The sequence below is a fragment of the Macaca fascicularis genome, chromosome 14 (genome assembly GCF_037993035.2).
Source record: "Macaca fascicularis isolate 582-1 chromosome 14, T2T-MFA8v1.1".
Lineage (NCBI taxonomy): Eukaryota > Metazoa > Chordata > Mammalia > Primates > Cercopithecidae > Macaca > Macaca fascicularis.
The window spans coordinates 51,258,356-51,275,615 of record NC_088388.1 but is presented as its reverse complement, the minus strand read 5'-3'; the positions used below and the strand labels follow the sequence as shown (position 1 = coordinate 51,275,615).

At 37.4% G+C, this 17,260-nt stretch overlaps 1 protein-coding gene across 2 annotated transcripts in view; it reads right to left on the bottom strand.

Moving 5' to 3' along the window:
• The window catches only part of COPB1 (COPI coat complex subunit beta 1), a 48,655-nt gene extending 31,827 nt beyond the window's left edge, over window positions 1–16,828 (bottom strand). The window contains exons 1-7 of one of the 2 annotated variants that reach the window (XM_005578555.4): window positions 16,686–16,828; window positions 15,829–15,976; window positions 11,209–11,438; window positions 10,641–10,810; window positions 7,837–7,951; window positions 5,421–5,513; window positions 2,989–3,126 (exon numbers count right to left, since the gene is read on the bottom strand). In XM_005578555.4, coding sequence (XP_005578612.1) covers window positions 2,989–3,126; window positions 5,421–5,513; window positions 7,837–7,951; window positions 10,641–10,810; window positions 11,209–11,438; window positions 15,829–15,919 — 837 coding nt within the window. In that variant the 5' untranslated portion in view covers window positions 15,920–15,976; window positions 16,686–16,828. The remainder of the gene's footprint in view (window positions 1–2,988; window positions 3,127–5,420; window positions 5,514–7,836; window positions 7,952–10,640; window positions 10,811–11,208; window positions 11,439–15,828; window positions 15,977–16,685) is intronic. The other variant, XM_005578556.4, reaches the window with a different exon arrangement.
• Between the last annotated feature and the right edge of the window lie 432 nt (window positions 16,829–17,260).

Genomic DNA, 17,260 nt, shown 5'->3' with positions numbered 1-17,260 from the left:
ATTACAAATTAAAAGGATGAAAAAAAGCTGCTACAGGTAGAAATACTTACTAACAGCCAAAAATTAAGGATTGAAACTAAGGAACAAGCCAGAAAAAAGCAGGAAAAAAATCCCAAGAAGTACATCTATTAAGCATATTTCAGTTTAGAGGCAAAGTCTAACTCATCTGCATTGCAGTACAGAAACAACAAGAATATAAGGATCACCCAGAGTTGTTAAAATATTTTAGTATTTATAATAATTATTAAGACAAAAAATGTGTAAAGTATTTTAGAATGATAGAATAAAATATCCATACTGATATAAAGAAAGAAGGAAGGAAAACAAGGGAGGGAGGGAAGAGAAAGAACAGCCCTTCCCTGCACAAGAATTTCATTAATAAATATTGAATGAGAGAAACAGAAAACCACCATTAGAATACCATAGCAATAATTGTTGTAAGAAAATCCACTGACGGATGCTGAAATAAGTAGGTGTGAATTTGAGGAACAACAGTATATATTTGCATAGTTTCAAAGTATCTCCCCCCTACAACATTTACTGATTATACCAGAAGAAATCATAAAACTGGAAGATCTGGCAGACAGCACCTTCACTGATCAAGGTTAACATCATCAGTAATAAGACATATAGAAATCATGTACTCCTTGGTAAGATACACTGAGAAGGACACATCACTTCTGTGGTATTCTTTCCAAAAATGCACAACCTCAATCTGAGAAAACAGACAAACCCAAGTTGAGGGATATTTTACAAACAAACCAGCCAGTCTTCTTCAAATGCATCAAGGTCACGAAAAATAATAAATGACTGAGAACTAGCACAGACTGGAGGAAACTATGATATGACCACTAAATGCCATATGAGATCCTAGATTAGATCCTGAACAAAAAAGGGACATCAGTGGAAAAACCGATGAAATATAAATAAAGCCTGTAGTTTGGTTAATAATATTGTTCTAATGTTAATTTTGTAGTTTTGACAATTATACAATGATTATAGAAGATGTGAACATATGAGAAAGGCTGGGTGAAGAATATATAAGAACTATGTCCCGGTCAGGTGTGGTGACTCACGCTTATAATCCCAGCACTTTGGGAGGTCGAGGTGGGTGGATCACAAGGTCAGGAGATCAAGACCATTCTGGCCAACATGGTGAAACCCCATCTCTACTGAAAATACAAAAATTAGCTGGGTGTGGTGGCATGCGCCTGTAGTCCCAGCTACTCAGGACGCTGAGGCAGGAGAACCACTTGAACCTGGGAGGCGGAGGTTGCAGTGAGCCAAGATCATGCCCCTACACTCCAGCCTGAGCAGCAGAGTGAGACTCCATCTCAAACACAAACAAACAAAAAACCAAAAAAAAAAAAGGACTTTGTACTATGTTTGCAATTTTTCTGTAAGTTTAAAATTATTTCAAAATAAAAAATAAAAAAAAATTTCAAGTTTTGGAGGGTAAAGCAGTAAATTCTCTAATTTAAACAATTTGGCTTTTAGAACATCTCATTCTCTGAATAGATTAGGGGTTGCTGATATAGTCTTGATAGAATAAATTAGAGAAAGGGAGAAAGGTAATACTCTATTATTGAAAACACTCACTAAAACTTAAAATCTACATGTAACATTTTTCTTTTAATTTTTATTTTCTTAGAGACAGGGTCTCACTCTTTCACCTAGGCTGGAGTAATCACAGCTCACTGCAGTCTTGAACTCCTGGGCTCAAGCTATCCTCATGCCTCAGTCTTCAGAATAGCTGGGACTATAAGCACACACCGCCAGGCCCAGCTAATTCATGTTATTTTTTGTCTTGCTCTGTTGCCTAGGCTAGAGTACAGTGGCACCACCATAGCTCACTGCAACCTCGAACTCCTGGCCTCCAACAATCATCCCACCTTGGCCTCCCGAAGTACTGAGTCTCCAGGCATGCACCACCACACCTAGCACCAGCTAATTAAAAAAAAAAATGTTCTGTACAGATAGGGTCTCTCTCTGTTGCCCAGACTGGTCTCAAACTCCCGGTTTTAAGCAATCCTCCCAGCTTGGCCTCCCAAAGTGCTGGGATTTTAGGTGTTAGCCTCTGTGCCCAGCCACACACATAACTTTTGACTCCCCAAAAACTTAACTACTAATAACCTACCGTTGGCCAGAAGCCTTACCAATAACACAGTTGATTAAAACATGTTTTGTGGTCAGGCGTGGTGGCTCACGCCTATAATCCCAGCATTGTGGTAGGCTGAGGTGGGCGGATCACTTGAGGTCTAGAGTTCGAGATCAGCCTGGCCAACATGGTGAAACTCCATCTCTACTAAAAATACAAAAAATAAGATGGGCCATAGTGGTGGGCACCTGTAATCCCAGCTACTCGGGAAGCTGAGGAAGGGGAATTGCTTGAACCCGGGAGGTGGAGGTTGCAGTGAGCCAAGACTGCCCCACTCCAGCCTGGGTGACAAAGCAATACCTTGTCTCATACAAAACAAAACAAAAACTCGTATTTCATATGTTAAATGTATTATATATTCTTACAATCAAGTAAGCTAGAAAAAAGAAAATGTTAAGAAAAGCGTATGGAAAATATTTACTACTCATTAAGAGGAAGTAGATCATCATAAAGGTCTTCATTCCCAACCTCTTTACACTGAGTAGGCTAAGGAGGAGGAGGAAGAGGAAGAGGGATTGGTCTTGCTGTCTCAGGAGTAGCAGAAGTGGAAAAAAGGTCCATGTATAAGTGGACTTGTGCAGTTTGAACCTGTGTTGTCAGAGGTTAATTGTACTGTCATTCTCTGTCTGTATCTATATACATGTGTATGAAAGCAGGAAGGAAGAAAAGAAGGAAGGATGAACAATGTAAAGCATCAAATAGTTTTATAAAATTTGTAGTTGTTCTCTCTGTGCCATGTAACCACATAGTGAATTGCAATGTCACTAAATCAAGAGTGCTAAGACAGAAAATCAATCACCTAATCTGGCCTCAAAAGAAATACACAGTACCTTGATTGCAGTTGGTGCACTAGAGAGTGTCACTAATGTCCCAGCAGCTTCATATTTTACAGCAGGGCTGGATGACTGTAGTAAGTTATAGATGCAGCGAATAAAACGAGCTCTTTCTGATGGATTAGCATGACAGACCTGGAGAAGAAAACATTAAGACTTCAACTGATTTCAGGAACGCGTGTTTTCAAATGGAGTTTTTTCATGAACATCAGCTTATGGTATGCTAGTTTTCTCAATATGAAAGCTAAGAACAGTCTTATGAGGACATATGAAAATGTCAGCCAAAATGGGATAAGACACTATGACACAACACTGGTAATTTCAGAAAGAAGAGGCCAACAAAAACATAGATAAGAAATGGCTTTACTAGATAGGATGGTGTGAACGAAGTAATTTTTATAGCTATGCATTCATTTATTCATCCCATCATAATTTATATTTTTACTGTTTCATAAAAGGTTTTCTGATGGCTTAAAACATGTGTATGTTATACACAAGTGAAAGAGAAAAAGAAAATGTAAAGTAACAAAAGTAAGGACACATTAACCCAGTACACTAATATGGGTACTGTCACAGGATATTAAATTTGGTCCTACATTTTTATTCTGGATGCCAAAGAGAAACATGACGGATGATATAAATCTCAATAGCTAATAAAAGGAAAATACCAGTTTTTCAAACAAGAAAGATAACACATTTTTCCCAAGTACTACTACTTATTATTTGAGACTGTATTCAACTTTGGAGAGAAAACTAAAAATTTCTATCCCATCTAAACGCATCCTGATACCTTTACTTGCATAGCAAATATCCCTTATTTTTTCTCTTTTGAAGTCAGTATTCATATTAGATTTTCCTAAAATATATATAGTCAAATCTCTATTACATGGACATGACTTAAAAGCTATTCCCTTTTACTAAAACATGGACCCTACTAAACAAGTCATTAGATAGCAGAGAACTGCTAATTTTGAGAACCTCAGCGGCATCCTAATACACATGAATTAAAAAGAACTATAGGCGGCCGGGTGCGGTGGCTCACGCCTGTAATCCCAGCACTTTGGGAGGCCGAGGCGGGTGGATCACGAGGTCAGGAGATCGAGACCATCCTGGCTAACACGGTGAAACCCCGTCTCTACTAAAAATGCAAAAAATTAGCCAGGCGAGGCGGCGGGCGCCTGTAGTCCCAGCTACTCGGGAGGCTGAGGCAGGAGAATGGCGTGAACCTGGGAGGCGGAGCTTGCAGTGAGCCGAGATCGCGCCACTGCACTCCAGCCTGGGCGACTAAGCGAGACTCTGTCTCAAAAAAAAAAAAAAAAAAAAAAAAGAACTATAGGCTGGGCATGGTGGCTCACGCCTGTAATCCCAGCACTTTGGGAGGCTGAAGTGGGCAGATCACGAAGTCAGGAGTTTGGGACCAGCCTGGCCAACATGGTGAAACCCCATCTCTATTAAAAATACAAAAATCAGCTCGGCATGGTGACATGCACCTGTAATTCCAGCTACTTAGGAGGCTGAGGCAGGAGAATCGCTTGAGCCCAGGAGGTAGAGGCAACAGAGAGCCACGATTGTGCCACTGCACTCCAGGCTGTGCAACAGAGCGAGACTCCACCAAAAAACACAAAAAACGAAAACAAAAACTGTATATTTACCAGTCTTCGTTTCATTTTAAACTTCCATTCCAAACTACTGGTACCTTATGTTAAGAGGAGCCCCTTCTTACAGAAGCAAAGACAGCTATAATCAGTTAGTAGTGTCTACCACAGATGTTTTGACCATACTATTGTATTTAATAAAGTCATCTGGACCTACATTTTGTTGGCCTCTAATGGTATCAATAGCAAAGTTGGATCTTACTGTACCTTTTATCAGAACATTAAGATGTAATAAACTCTTTCAAAGGATATATCACATTAAAGTATTGCCAATATAGTACTTCATTTAAAAATCCAAAATTCTTAGCTGGTTTTAGATTTCCTGTCAATGGCCTACAATGTCATATTTCATGCATTTAAATTTTTTCTATTCTCTTTTACAAACAGGGAACATAAAAAGTATTTAAGGCTTTTTTGTTTGATTTTAGTAGTCTGATATACGCTCAAGAAAATCTTGAATTTTATCCTAAAGCCTAATTCATAATCTATTCAGTGACTGGGAAGTTCACAATGATTTATGTGAGCTACACTGGCTCAAGCCATGAATTTTTATCAGAATCTTTATGGAGGTTTAGAAAGGATATAAGCAAGTATTCTACTTTGAAAACACAATAAACCAAAAGTAAAAGAAAAAAAGGCTTTACTAGGCTATGCTATAAAATATTTATACTATTAAAATATATTATCCTAGCAATTATTATCCCAAAAAGAAACTATTTAACCCTGTCTTAAACTGCTGAGTTTATTTTACCCATCATAGATTATCATTCTTACCTTATAAATCAGTTCAACAATAACCAACTGCAGAATGTCTCCAAATGTTTGAACTTGATCAATACAAGTACTTAAGTAATCCAAAGCTCGATCCTAAAAAAATAAGAATATATTTATCGTCCGCCACCTCATTCAATAGAAGAACTTAATGCATCTTAAAAAAATACACACATTACAACTCAATATAAAACAAATGAGGAGATCAGGGCAAAGAGATATTAATTGGGAACAAAAATCAAGAATAAAGTTAACATGGCCGGGCGCGGTGGCTCAAGCCTGTAATCCCAGCACTTTGGGAGGCCGAGGCGGGCGGATCACAAGGTCAGGAGATCGAGACCACAGTGAAACCCCGTCTCTACTAAAAATACAAAAAATTAGCCGGGCGCGGTGGCGGGCGCCTGTAGTCCCAGCTACTCAGGAGGCTGAGGCAGGAGAATGGCGGGAACCCGGGAGGCGGAGCTTGCAGTGAGCCGAGATCGCGCCACTGCACTCCAGCCTGGGCAACAGCGTGAGACTCCGTCTCAAAAAAAAAAAAAAAAAAAAAAAAAAAAAGAATAAAGTTAACATATAAAATATAAGACATAAAGTTAAATATATTTTCTGGAAATGAGCCACAAACCTGGGGTCTGATTTTCTAGCAGCTAAACCAAAGAGGGAAAAACTATGTGTTATGGGATTCAGGGTATCCATACAATCAAAACCAGCTGCTTAGGTATATAGTTATTCCTATTACTGAGACCTAAAAGAAAAATCTCCTATGTGTTCTCATATATTGGACATTGTAATATAAAGAACTACAATACTGAAAACATCTCTCCAGTAAAAGTATCAATAAATTTTATTGGACTATTTCTGATTATGTCCCTTAATGTAGGTTAACAGCATAATGCCAAAAGCATTGGTCAGTAAAACCAATTACACAAGAGGACAAAACACTGTGGCTCATATAAACAGCTTTCTCATAATCTTGTTTAGGAAGACAAAATGACAATATCAAATACTGCTTTGCATGCCCATTAACGTTGCTACTATCAAAAAAAATAGTAACAAGTGTTGGCAAGAATGTGGAGAAGCTGGAACCCTTGTGCACTACCAGTGGAATGTAAAATGGTAGAGCTGCTGTGGAAAACAGTATGGCAGCTTCTAAAAAAATTAAAAACAGAAGTGCTGTATATTCAGTAATTCCACTTCTGAGTATATACCCAAAAGAACAGAAAGCAAAGTCTCAAACAGATACGTGTACATCTACGTTCACAATAGCATTATTCCTAATAGCTAAAAGGTTGAAGTAACCCAAGCGTCCACCAATGGATGAACAGGTAAACCCAATGTGGCATATATTTGCAATCAGGTATTACTTAGCCTTAAAAAGGAAAGAAATTCCAACACATACTGCAACATAAATGAACCTTGAAGACATTATGCTAAGCGAAATAAGCCAGTTACAAAAGGACAAATATTGTATGATTCCACTTACATGGACTACTTAGAGTAGTCAAAATCACAGAGACAGCAAGTAGAATGGTGGTTGCCAGGGATTGGGAGGAAATGGTAATAAGGATTTTTTTTTTGATGGGTACAGAGTTTCAGTTTTGCAAGATAAAAAAAGTTATGAGGATGGAAGGTAGTGATGGTACTACATTATAAATGTATTTAAAATCATGGAACACTTAAAAATGGTTAAAGTGATAATTTTTGTTATGTGTACATTACCACAATTTTAAATAATTAGGGGACAATCCATTAAAGGAAGATCTGGGGGAAAAAAGTAACAGTATCTAGATTTCAGAGGAATGGAAGGCCTCCATATTTTTCAGTCTTCATGCATATTATTTCCCATATTTTGGTGATAAATACTGGCTAGAAAATTTCAAGATTAGATGGCATCAAGGTGTACAGAGTAATTGCTAACCAAAAGTAGATCCATATACTTTAACCACCAGCAGAGCAGGATGCAGAGTTGGCACCCACGTATGAAAGCTGAAGAACCTAAAAGGATACACATCTACACTGAAGGCCACCCTATTTCCACAGGCATGGCTAAGGATGTACCTATGCAAAGCTACTATTTTTCTCTACTAAACAATTTTAGATCTATACCGACGTAAGAAAGAACAGGTCATCAAAGCCCCAAAATAGAACACAGCCATAATAATTTCAATTTTAAAAAACTGTAAGGTGGCTGTTCTAAAATGCCTCTTCAATGTTTAATTGAAAAAAAGAATGTATATGTATGCAATATTTTAGAGAAGCGTTAAAAAAAAATGTATTTTTCTACAAGCCTAAAATTATCAAAATACACAAACCACATGAACTATAAACAAAATTACTGACTAAAAACATGATCAAGCCTATGTAATACTTTTAATTCTCACTTAAATACAGTAATAAAAGTATTTTTTCAAAAGTACTTCACCTGATCTGCATGAATTAGCATCATAAATGCATTCCTTTTGCAACTTGCATCCTTCTCATTCACCAGAAAATCATGTATCAGTTCAGGAGCATCAGGTATAAGATGTTCAAAATTTCTTTAAATAAAACAGATATCCATATTTAATAAAAACCTACTTTACTATTTTAGTAACTCTCTGGACAATACCAAAATTAAATTTAATCAAACTTTACAACATAAATTATTCTTTTGCTTTTTTTTTTTGAGACAGAGTCTTACTCTGTTGCCTGGGCTGGAGTGCAGTGGTGCGATCTCAGCTCACTGCTGCCTCCACCTCCAGGGTTCAAGCGATTCTCCTGCCTCAGCCTCCTGAGTAGCTGGGATTATAGGGTGTCCACCACTATGCCCAGCTAATTTTTTGTATTTTTATTAGAGATGGGGTTTCACCATGTTGGCCAGGCTGGTCTTGAACTCCTGACCTCATAATTTGCCCACCTTGGCCTCCCAAAGTGCTGGGATTACAGGTGTGAGCCACCGTGCCCAGCCATTTCATTTGCTTTTTAAAACTTTTTTTTTTTTTTTTGAAACGGAGTCTCGCTCTTTTGCCCAGGCTGGAGTGCTGTGGAGTGATCTCAGCTCACTGCAACCTCTACCTCCCAGGTCAGGTGATTCTCCTGCCTCAGCCTCCTGAGTATCTGAGACTACAGGCACGCACCACCATGCCAGGCGAATTTTTGTTATTTTTTTAGTAGAGATGGCATTTTGCCATGTTGGCCAGGCTTGTCTCATACTCCTGACCTCAAGTGATCCATCCGCCTCGGCTTCCCAAAGTGCTGGGATTACAGACATGAGCCACCATGCCCAGCCTGCTGTTTGAAACTTCAAATCAATTGGAACTGGGAGAAGGAAACACAAAGTTACACCTTCATCTATTAAGTTATCAAATTATACGTTTTCTAGTTCAATACAGAAAAAGCTGATTTATTCAACATGCCATCTGTTAACTAGTATCTCTAATAACTGTTGTGCATACATTTTAAGCATATCAATATATTAAGAATTACATTAAGAGGAAGAAAATAGTACCTTGGATTTTATTCGTTGTGCGCTATTTACTTACTGACTTGCCTCTTCTTTTGGAAATTTAGAAATATTAGTACACAGAAGAGTGAACACTAGCTTAATAAAATGCACCACCTTGCTTCAACAATTATTAATTCATAGCTAGTTCTGTTTCATCTATATCCTTGCCAAATTTCCCTCCTGCCATATTATTTTGAAGCAAATCACAGGCAATAGGCAATGCATCCTTTCTTCTGTAAATATATTGGTAGGTTTCTCTAAAATTGAGGACTCTTGTACAACTAATTATTCATCATCATATCTCACAAATTTGAACAAATTTGTTCAAATTTCCAACAGTCTTGTAAGTGGCCTAATTTTTCTATATGCACTATAGTTTAAATTCTGAAATTTGTGTAGTCTGTATGGTAACATTAAAGGAACTCACCTACATCATTATTATTATTATTATTATTATTATTATTATTCTAATTTTTGAGATGGAGTTTCGCTCTTGTTGCCCAGGCTAGAGTGCAATGGTGTGATCCTGGCTCACCGCAACCTCTGCCTCCCAGGTTTGAGCAATTCTCCTGCCTCAGCCTCCCGAGTAACTGGGATTACAGGTATGTGCCACCATGCCCGGCTAATTTTGTATTTTTGTAGAGACGGGGTTTTCCATGTTGGTCAGGCTGGTCTCGAACTCCCGACCTCAGGTGATCGGCCCGCCTTGGCCTTCCAAAGTGCTGGGATTACAGGCATCAGCCGCCACACCTGGCTCACCTACATTATTAACCAGAATACCACTTTCCTTAATGGATAAAATCTAATAGTAAGATAACTATGAAATTGTATCTTAACCAACAAATCTACTAAAGTACAAAGATGCTTATAAACATTACATTGTAGTGCTTAACGAATTGATACCTGTGACTGTAAAAACTGAGCATTCTAGCTTCATCTGATTCCTTGAATAGGTTTAAAAATTCAAAATCTCAGCCAGGTGTGGTAGCCCACACCTACAATCCCAGCACTTTGGGAGGCCAAGGCGGGTGGATCACTTGAGGTCAGGAGTTCGAGACCAGCCTGGCCAACATGGTGAAACCCTGTCTCTACTAAAAATACAAAAATTGGCTGAGCATGGTGGTGGGTGCCTGTAATCCCAGCTACTTGGGAGGCTGAAGCAGAAGAATCACTTGAACCCAGGAGGTGGAGGTTGTTGTAAGCTGAGATCGCGCCACTGTGCTCCAGCCTGGGCAACAAGAGTGAAACTCCATCTCAAAACAAAACAAAAACAAAATTTCAAAATCTTCAGCTTTCTAAGAATTGGAATCAATTATAACTGTAGCCCTTCTCATTTAAAAAGTTCCTTCCTCAAAGCTTCTGACAGTAAAAAGAAAAGACCGACATTCCACAAAAAGAATTCTAAAACAAAGTCCAAAGTTAAAAGCTAAGCAAGTGAACATATAAAGTGGCTTGGAGTAATACGGTTGAGAATGATAGGCACTGTCATAAACTGTAAAGTATATAACTTATTTAAAGGGGGTTATTGTTATCCAAGTTCAGCAGAATGTTGTTATGCAGAAGCTAGGGCCAGCGCTGCCAGATCTTTTGACTTTTCAATGTTCATAATAAAATATACAGTGCTGGCCATACAAAACATAGCTCCAAGCTATATTCAGTCTGCAAGCAACCATTTTGGAACCATTAGTCTAAGAGACTAAACAGTCTTCACAAAATGAAGCTGAAGCAGTATCTTTATTTACCTATAGATGGTATAGATGGCCAAAACAGCATTTCTTCTAACATAGCTGTGTCGATGCTCCAAACACGCACGAATAGCTGGCATTAAAGGTTCTAGCAATTCTGCTTCTTTCAATTTGCAAAGAAAACGAAGAGTAGATCCTCGAATAAATTCATTAGGATGCTGAAGATCCTGATATAAAAATTAAAATATGCTGAGTTTCAGCTCTTTACAAAAATAAAATTTTAATGCAAAACTTTCCAATGGAAAAAAAAATACATTTGAGAAAAAAGACCTAGATTACCAATTTCCATCATATTCTTGTTGACTGAAGCAATTTTTACCTATCTCATCAATGTCTTACATGTGTCACTGTTTTTTAATTAATATATACACATAAAATGCATAGAAAATGTCTGAAAAGAGTGACGATAAAACTTTTTACAATAACTCTTTACAACTTTAATTCCAAATCTCTACAACTTACATCTTATCAAAGACTCAATTTTAACAATTAAAACAAAGTCCATTCTACCAATTTTAGATCTAAATTCAAAGCAATATTCAGACAAAATTAAGATTTGGTTTACCTTTCTATATGCATCACATACAAGGATCATCTCGTGTAAAAGTCTCCCATCTGGAGTTGTTTTAGGAACAATTTCCCAAAATACCAGAAGTAATTTCTTGATAGTGTGATCCTGAAGAGGTAGCACAAAACGAATGATGGTCATCAGAAGTCCAGGAAGCTTTTCACCATTCAGAATCATAATGATTACTTTCTTCAAAGCTTCAGTCTTTGACTTTACATCTCCTTTTTCTGAATCACAAATTGAAAAAAAAAAAAAAAGCACAATTATTTCAAAAGAAAATTCATCACATAAATTTAAAAGCAATTAACAAAATAAAATGTATCTTCTTAATTCAGTATCAGCAATGGTAATAAAAGTACAAACCCAAGTGACAAGCGTTCTTCACCTGGTTCTCCACCAAACAAGTTGTCTTTGTTTAAGTCATTTATCTCTGGAAATCAGACTCTTTATATACAATATGAAGGCATTGGATTAGATTTCTGGTTCCCAGCCAATTGAGTTAATGCAGACTCCATGAATCTACAGTCATACCAAGTAAACATGTGCTTCAAAATACATATAGCTATTTTTCAAAATGTAAACACATGCTATTAATTGCTTCTGAATTCAAAACGGCTTTTAGCTATTTGTGTGCATTTTAGCAAAGTTAAAACTACTATTACGGGAGGATAAATATGTAACTTTTTTAACATTAGAAAGAGATGTCATACTCAAAAAGGCGGAAAACTAAAATAGTGCATTATTTCTAAAATCTCATCATAGTTCTACAGGCTGTAAAACTTTAGAATCTTTCTTACCATCTGGAAAACTGCGAGGTAATTCAAATGTTCTAGATTAGTAGTCATTATTTAGAATTAAGGATGACATATTTAAGATAAAATGCTAGTTTACTTTTAGTCTAAAAACTCTGCAATATAAAGTATTTTATGCAAAACTGTCTATAATTTCACACCATTATCACTGCATACTGAAGAATTTATAGTACTAAAAATCTTCTGGATGCAAAATTCAAAGGCAGAGAAGTATGTAGTAGCAGATGCTACTACAACTGTTTAGATCATCAAAATAAATGAATTATCTTGGGAAGGGGAGAACAAAGAGTGATCACAAGTCTTCAATAATCTCAGGACCATTATGAGGAAAAGAACTACAACTAATGGGTAGTAGTTACTGGGAACCAGATTTGGGCCTAAATATGAGAAATAAATTTATAATGATTAGAGCTAAACGGCTATTAAATGAAAAGTTCTGAGAGTCAGATGAGGTGGCTCATCTGACCCTCAGAACTTTTCATTTAATAGCCACTTAAACTTTTTGTATTTTTACTAGAGATGTGGTTTCACCATGTTGGTCACTCTGGTCTCGAACTCCTGACGTCAAGTGATCCACCTGCCTCAGCTTCCCAAAGTGCTGGGATAACAGGCATGAGCCACCATGCCCAGTCTCAACTGTTCTTAATGGTAAAAATATACATTAAACTGGAGAGTACGTATATATTTATTGGTTGGAGGAAGGTAGTTAAGGCAGCTTCAATTAAGACTAGGGCATCGTTCCAACTAGGGGCAAATTTTGTTCTTTACCTTCCTACCTATAACCTTAAGTATCCTGAGGATCTAATAATGAAAAATTTTAAATTATGAGGGAAAAAAACCACTAATGAGTGTATTCACTATTTTGCATTCAACTATCCTACATGAATATGAAAACAGGGAAATATATGTGGCTTATGCATATAATGGTATCATTTTAAATGTCATAAAAGTGGGTTTCTTTTCCCTTATCTAAAAATAGACCTCTATAGAAACCTAGTATTAAGTAACCTAAAATCAGGAGGTATTCCATTACTGCTGATTAAGAAGTGGGATTAGACAAGTAAAACATTAAGTTTCTTTTCAAACTGCAAACTATCTTCTAAAAGATACTTTCTATATTTGAAGCATAATTCTCACTCTGCTCTGTTTAAACAATATTTATCAGTTTAAGTTATATTTATTTTTAGTAGTTCAATTAAACAAGAATCATAACTTTGGAAAGTGTATTAATTATAAATTTTTTTCTTGACAGAATCACTCACAAAAAGGAGACACAGGATACATTTTTAAAATTCAGAAATATGATAAATTCAGTTAAGTTTGAGGACACAAAATCAACATACAAAAATAAGTAAAATTTCTATATGCCAACAGTGAACAATCTGAAAAAGAAATTTAAAAATTAATCCAATCCCATTTACAATACCCACACATAAAATTAGATATCTAGGAATTAATTTAATCAAAGAAATGAAAAGAGTTCTACAATGAAAACTATAAATACTGATGAAAGAAGTTGAAGAGGACATCAACAAATGGAAAGATCTTCCATGATCATGGATTAGAAGAATCAATATTACTAAAATGTCCATACCACCCCCAAAACAATCTAGATTCAATAAAATTCCTATCAAAATACCAATGACATTCTTCATAGAACTAGAAAAAACAATCCTAAAATTTATATGGAACCACAAAAGACCCAGAATAGCTAAAGCAATCTTTAGCAAAAAGAACAAAACTGAAGGAATCACATTATTTGACATCAAATTATCCTACATAGCTATAGTAACCAAAACAGCATGGTACTGGCATAAAAACACACACAGACCGATGGAAAATAATAGAGAACCTGGAAACAAATCCATACACCTACAGTGAACTCATTTTGACAAAGGTGCCAAGAACATTCATTGGGGAAAAGACAGTCCCTTCAATAGTGGTGCTTGGAAAACTATATGCAGAAGAATGAAACTTGTCCCTATCTCTTAACTTATACAAAAATAAAATCAAAATAGATTAAAGGCTTAAATCTAAGACTTTAAACTATGAAACTACTACGAGAAAACATTGGGAAAAACCTCCAGGTAACTGGTCTGGCCAAAAATGTCTTCAGTAATACCCCACAGGCACAGGCAACCAAAGCAAAAACGGACAAACGGGATCATATCAAGTTAAAAAGCTTCCGCACAGCAAAGGAAACAATTGACATACGTGATGAGACAACCCACAGAATGGGAGAAAATATGTGCAGACTACCCATCTAACAAGGGATTAATAACCAGAAAATGTAAGGAGCTCAAAAAACTCTATAGGAAAAAAAAAATCTCATAATCTGATCTAAAAATGGGCAAAAGATTTGAACAGACATTTGAGAAATACATACAAATGGCAAAGAGGCATATGAAAAGGTGCTCAACGTCACTGATCAGAAGAGAAATGCACATCAAAACTACAATGAGATATCATCTCACCCCAGTTAAAATGGCTTTTATCCAAAAGACAAGCAATAACAAATGCTGGTGAAGATGTGGAGAAAAGGGAACCCTTGTACACTGTTGGTAGGAATGTAAACTAGTACAACCACTACAGAGAAGTTTGGAGGGTCCTCAAAAAACTAAAAATAGAGCTACCATACGATTCAGCAATCTGACTGCTGGGTATATATCCAAAAGAAAGGAAATGAGTACATCAAAGAGATAACTGCACTCCTATGTTTGTTGCAGCACTGTTTACAACAGTCAAAACTTGAAAGCAACCTGTGTCCACCAACGGATAAATCGATAAAGAAAATGTGGTACATATACACAATGGAGTACTATTCAACCATAAAAAAGAATGAGATCCCGCCATTTGCAACAACATGGATGGTACTGGAGGTCATTATGTTACGTGAAATAAGTCAGGCACAGAAAGACAAACTTCACATGTTCTCACTTATTTGTGGAAGCTAAAAATCAAACAAATTCATGGAGATAGAGTAAAAGGATGGTTATCAGAGGTGGGAAGGGTAGTGGGAGGAAAGCGGAGATGGCTAAAAAAGAAAAAATGAGTTAGACCCAATATTTGATAGCACCCGGGGTAACTATACTCAATAATAATTTAATTGTACATTTAAAAATAACTAAAAGTGTAACTGGTTTGTCACACAAAAGATAAATGCTTGAAGGGATGGATACTCCATTTTTCCATGATGTGATGATTATGCATTGCATGCCTGTATCAAAGCATTTCATGTACCCCATAAATATATACATCTACTGTATACCCACAAAAATTAAACATTAAAAAAAATAAAATTCACAAATATAGTTGTTTTCTTGTTTGCAAAAATGCTTAAAAAATGAAAAGTTAAACTTTTCGGGAAAATACATGTTTATTCCAGTGTTGATCTAATTGTCTGGGTGGGTAACCCAAAGAACAAAGTTCTTTTGGTTTTACAAGCTAAGTAACATGAAGTTAAGTGCACGATAGAATTAAGATATTCCAATACACATCCTCAATCTGTTGCCTAGAGAATATCATCAGCTACATTAAGTATAATATATTGAACTCCACAAAAATTATGACATTTTGAGGAATATCTAAACTATTAAAATCTCTTTAGGTTTACTGAGATGTTCTATTTCAAACAACCAATATTTAGTCTAAAGGAGTTCGCATTTAATTTAATAAAAGGTCTATTGAAGAGATCCTAGAAAAACTTTAGACAAAAATTAAGCATTTCTAATTATAAAGGAATATGAAATATGAGTTTATTTTCGTCTTTTCTTTTTTCATTTCTCAAAATAATATCAAAGTTTACCTAGATCATTTTTTAAGCTAATTTCAGATGGTGGTTCTGAATCCATTGGCACGTTAATTAACGTGTAGCACACGTTCTCAGCTGCCGTCATGGTTTCTGGTTATATTATAATTAATCCTTGATACAAGACTTAAGGATGCCAGAAAATCTAGAAAAATAAACACAGGTACATGATTACAAATCAAACAAAGAAACAAACAAAAAACCCACAAACCAGTATCTATAGTGACATTTTAAAGTATTAGAAAGGACAGGTCAATCTATATCGTGTTCCCATAAAAATAAATTCTAGTAAAAACCACACTGTCAGCTCCGGCATAAAGTATATTATCTATCACTCCCTCCATCGCACACGAGTCCAGTGTTTGAGAATGCTGTACAGCCGAAGGAAGGCCCACAGAACAGTGACAGTCCCCCAGCCAAACCCCACAATATTATGGAACATACAGTTTTTAACACAACACACAATCTGCATGCTCAAGTTAGGAGACCTTGTGCCTGAATACTCTGCCAAAACCCTAAAGCGCTTTATCGCGGTCCTTGGTGGGTTCCGACTATACGTCCGCGGGTCCCTTAATCAGCGCGCGCTGCACCCCCACCTCGCCCGACCCGCTTCCTCCTCCCCTTCCCCCAGCAAAGCAGGCCTGGGCCTGAAAGGGTAAGCCTCGGGGTCTTGGGAGGGAAAGACCCCTGACCAATACAGAGGTCGGGATGGAGCGTCCGACCCGGAGCTTCCTAGGCCCCCGCCCCTACCCCCACCCCGTCCCCTCTGCCAGGCCCAGACGCAAGCGGCCTAGTCGCTCCCTTTCCGCATCTTCCAGCTAGAGAGCCAGTTCTTCCGACTCTGCCCGACCCACCACTCCTCCGGGACTGGGGGCTTGTGGCCCACTACCAGGCTCCGAGGGGTAGTGGTTTGGGGCAGCCGTGGATCCGTCTACTCCGGCTCCAACCCGCAGCAGCGGCGGCGGCTCCAGAGTCCTTGGCTGACGTGGAAGGGGGTGGGGTAACAACCAAAGCCACAGCCACCTAGCACCTACGGCGACTCAGAGAGGACATGCCTTCTTTGTGCAGCGCTTGCGCGCTGCAAGTGTATCCTATTTTCTTACTCTTCTCTCGTCCGGGGTTGGTTTAGGCCGCAGAGCAATGAAACCACGTATTTTCTAGTTTTCCCTGAAAGCCAAGAGCTGAGTTAGGCACTATGCTCATTTAAACTCTAACTGGAAATCGTTCCTTCTTCCAGGAACAGTCAAGGGTAGGAAGTGTTTGGAGAGAGGGAAACTTTTGCAGGGCTGTATTCCCGTGAAAAACAGCTCTGGACTGGAAAGTGGAAACCCAGGAATGCTTTTTCTTGCTCACCCCCTAATAAACTGGGAAAGTAACTAATACTATTGGGAAACTAATTCAGTTATTTTATTAATGGTCACTAGATTAA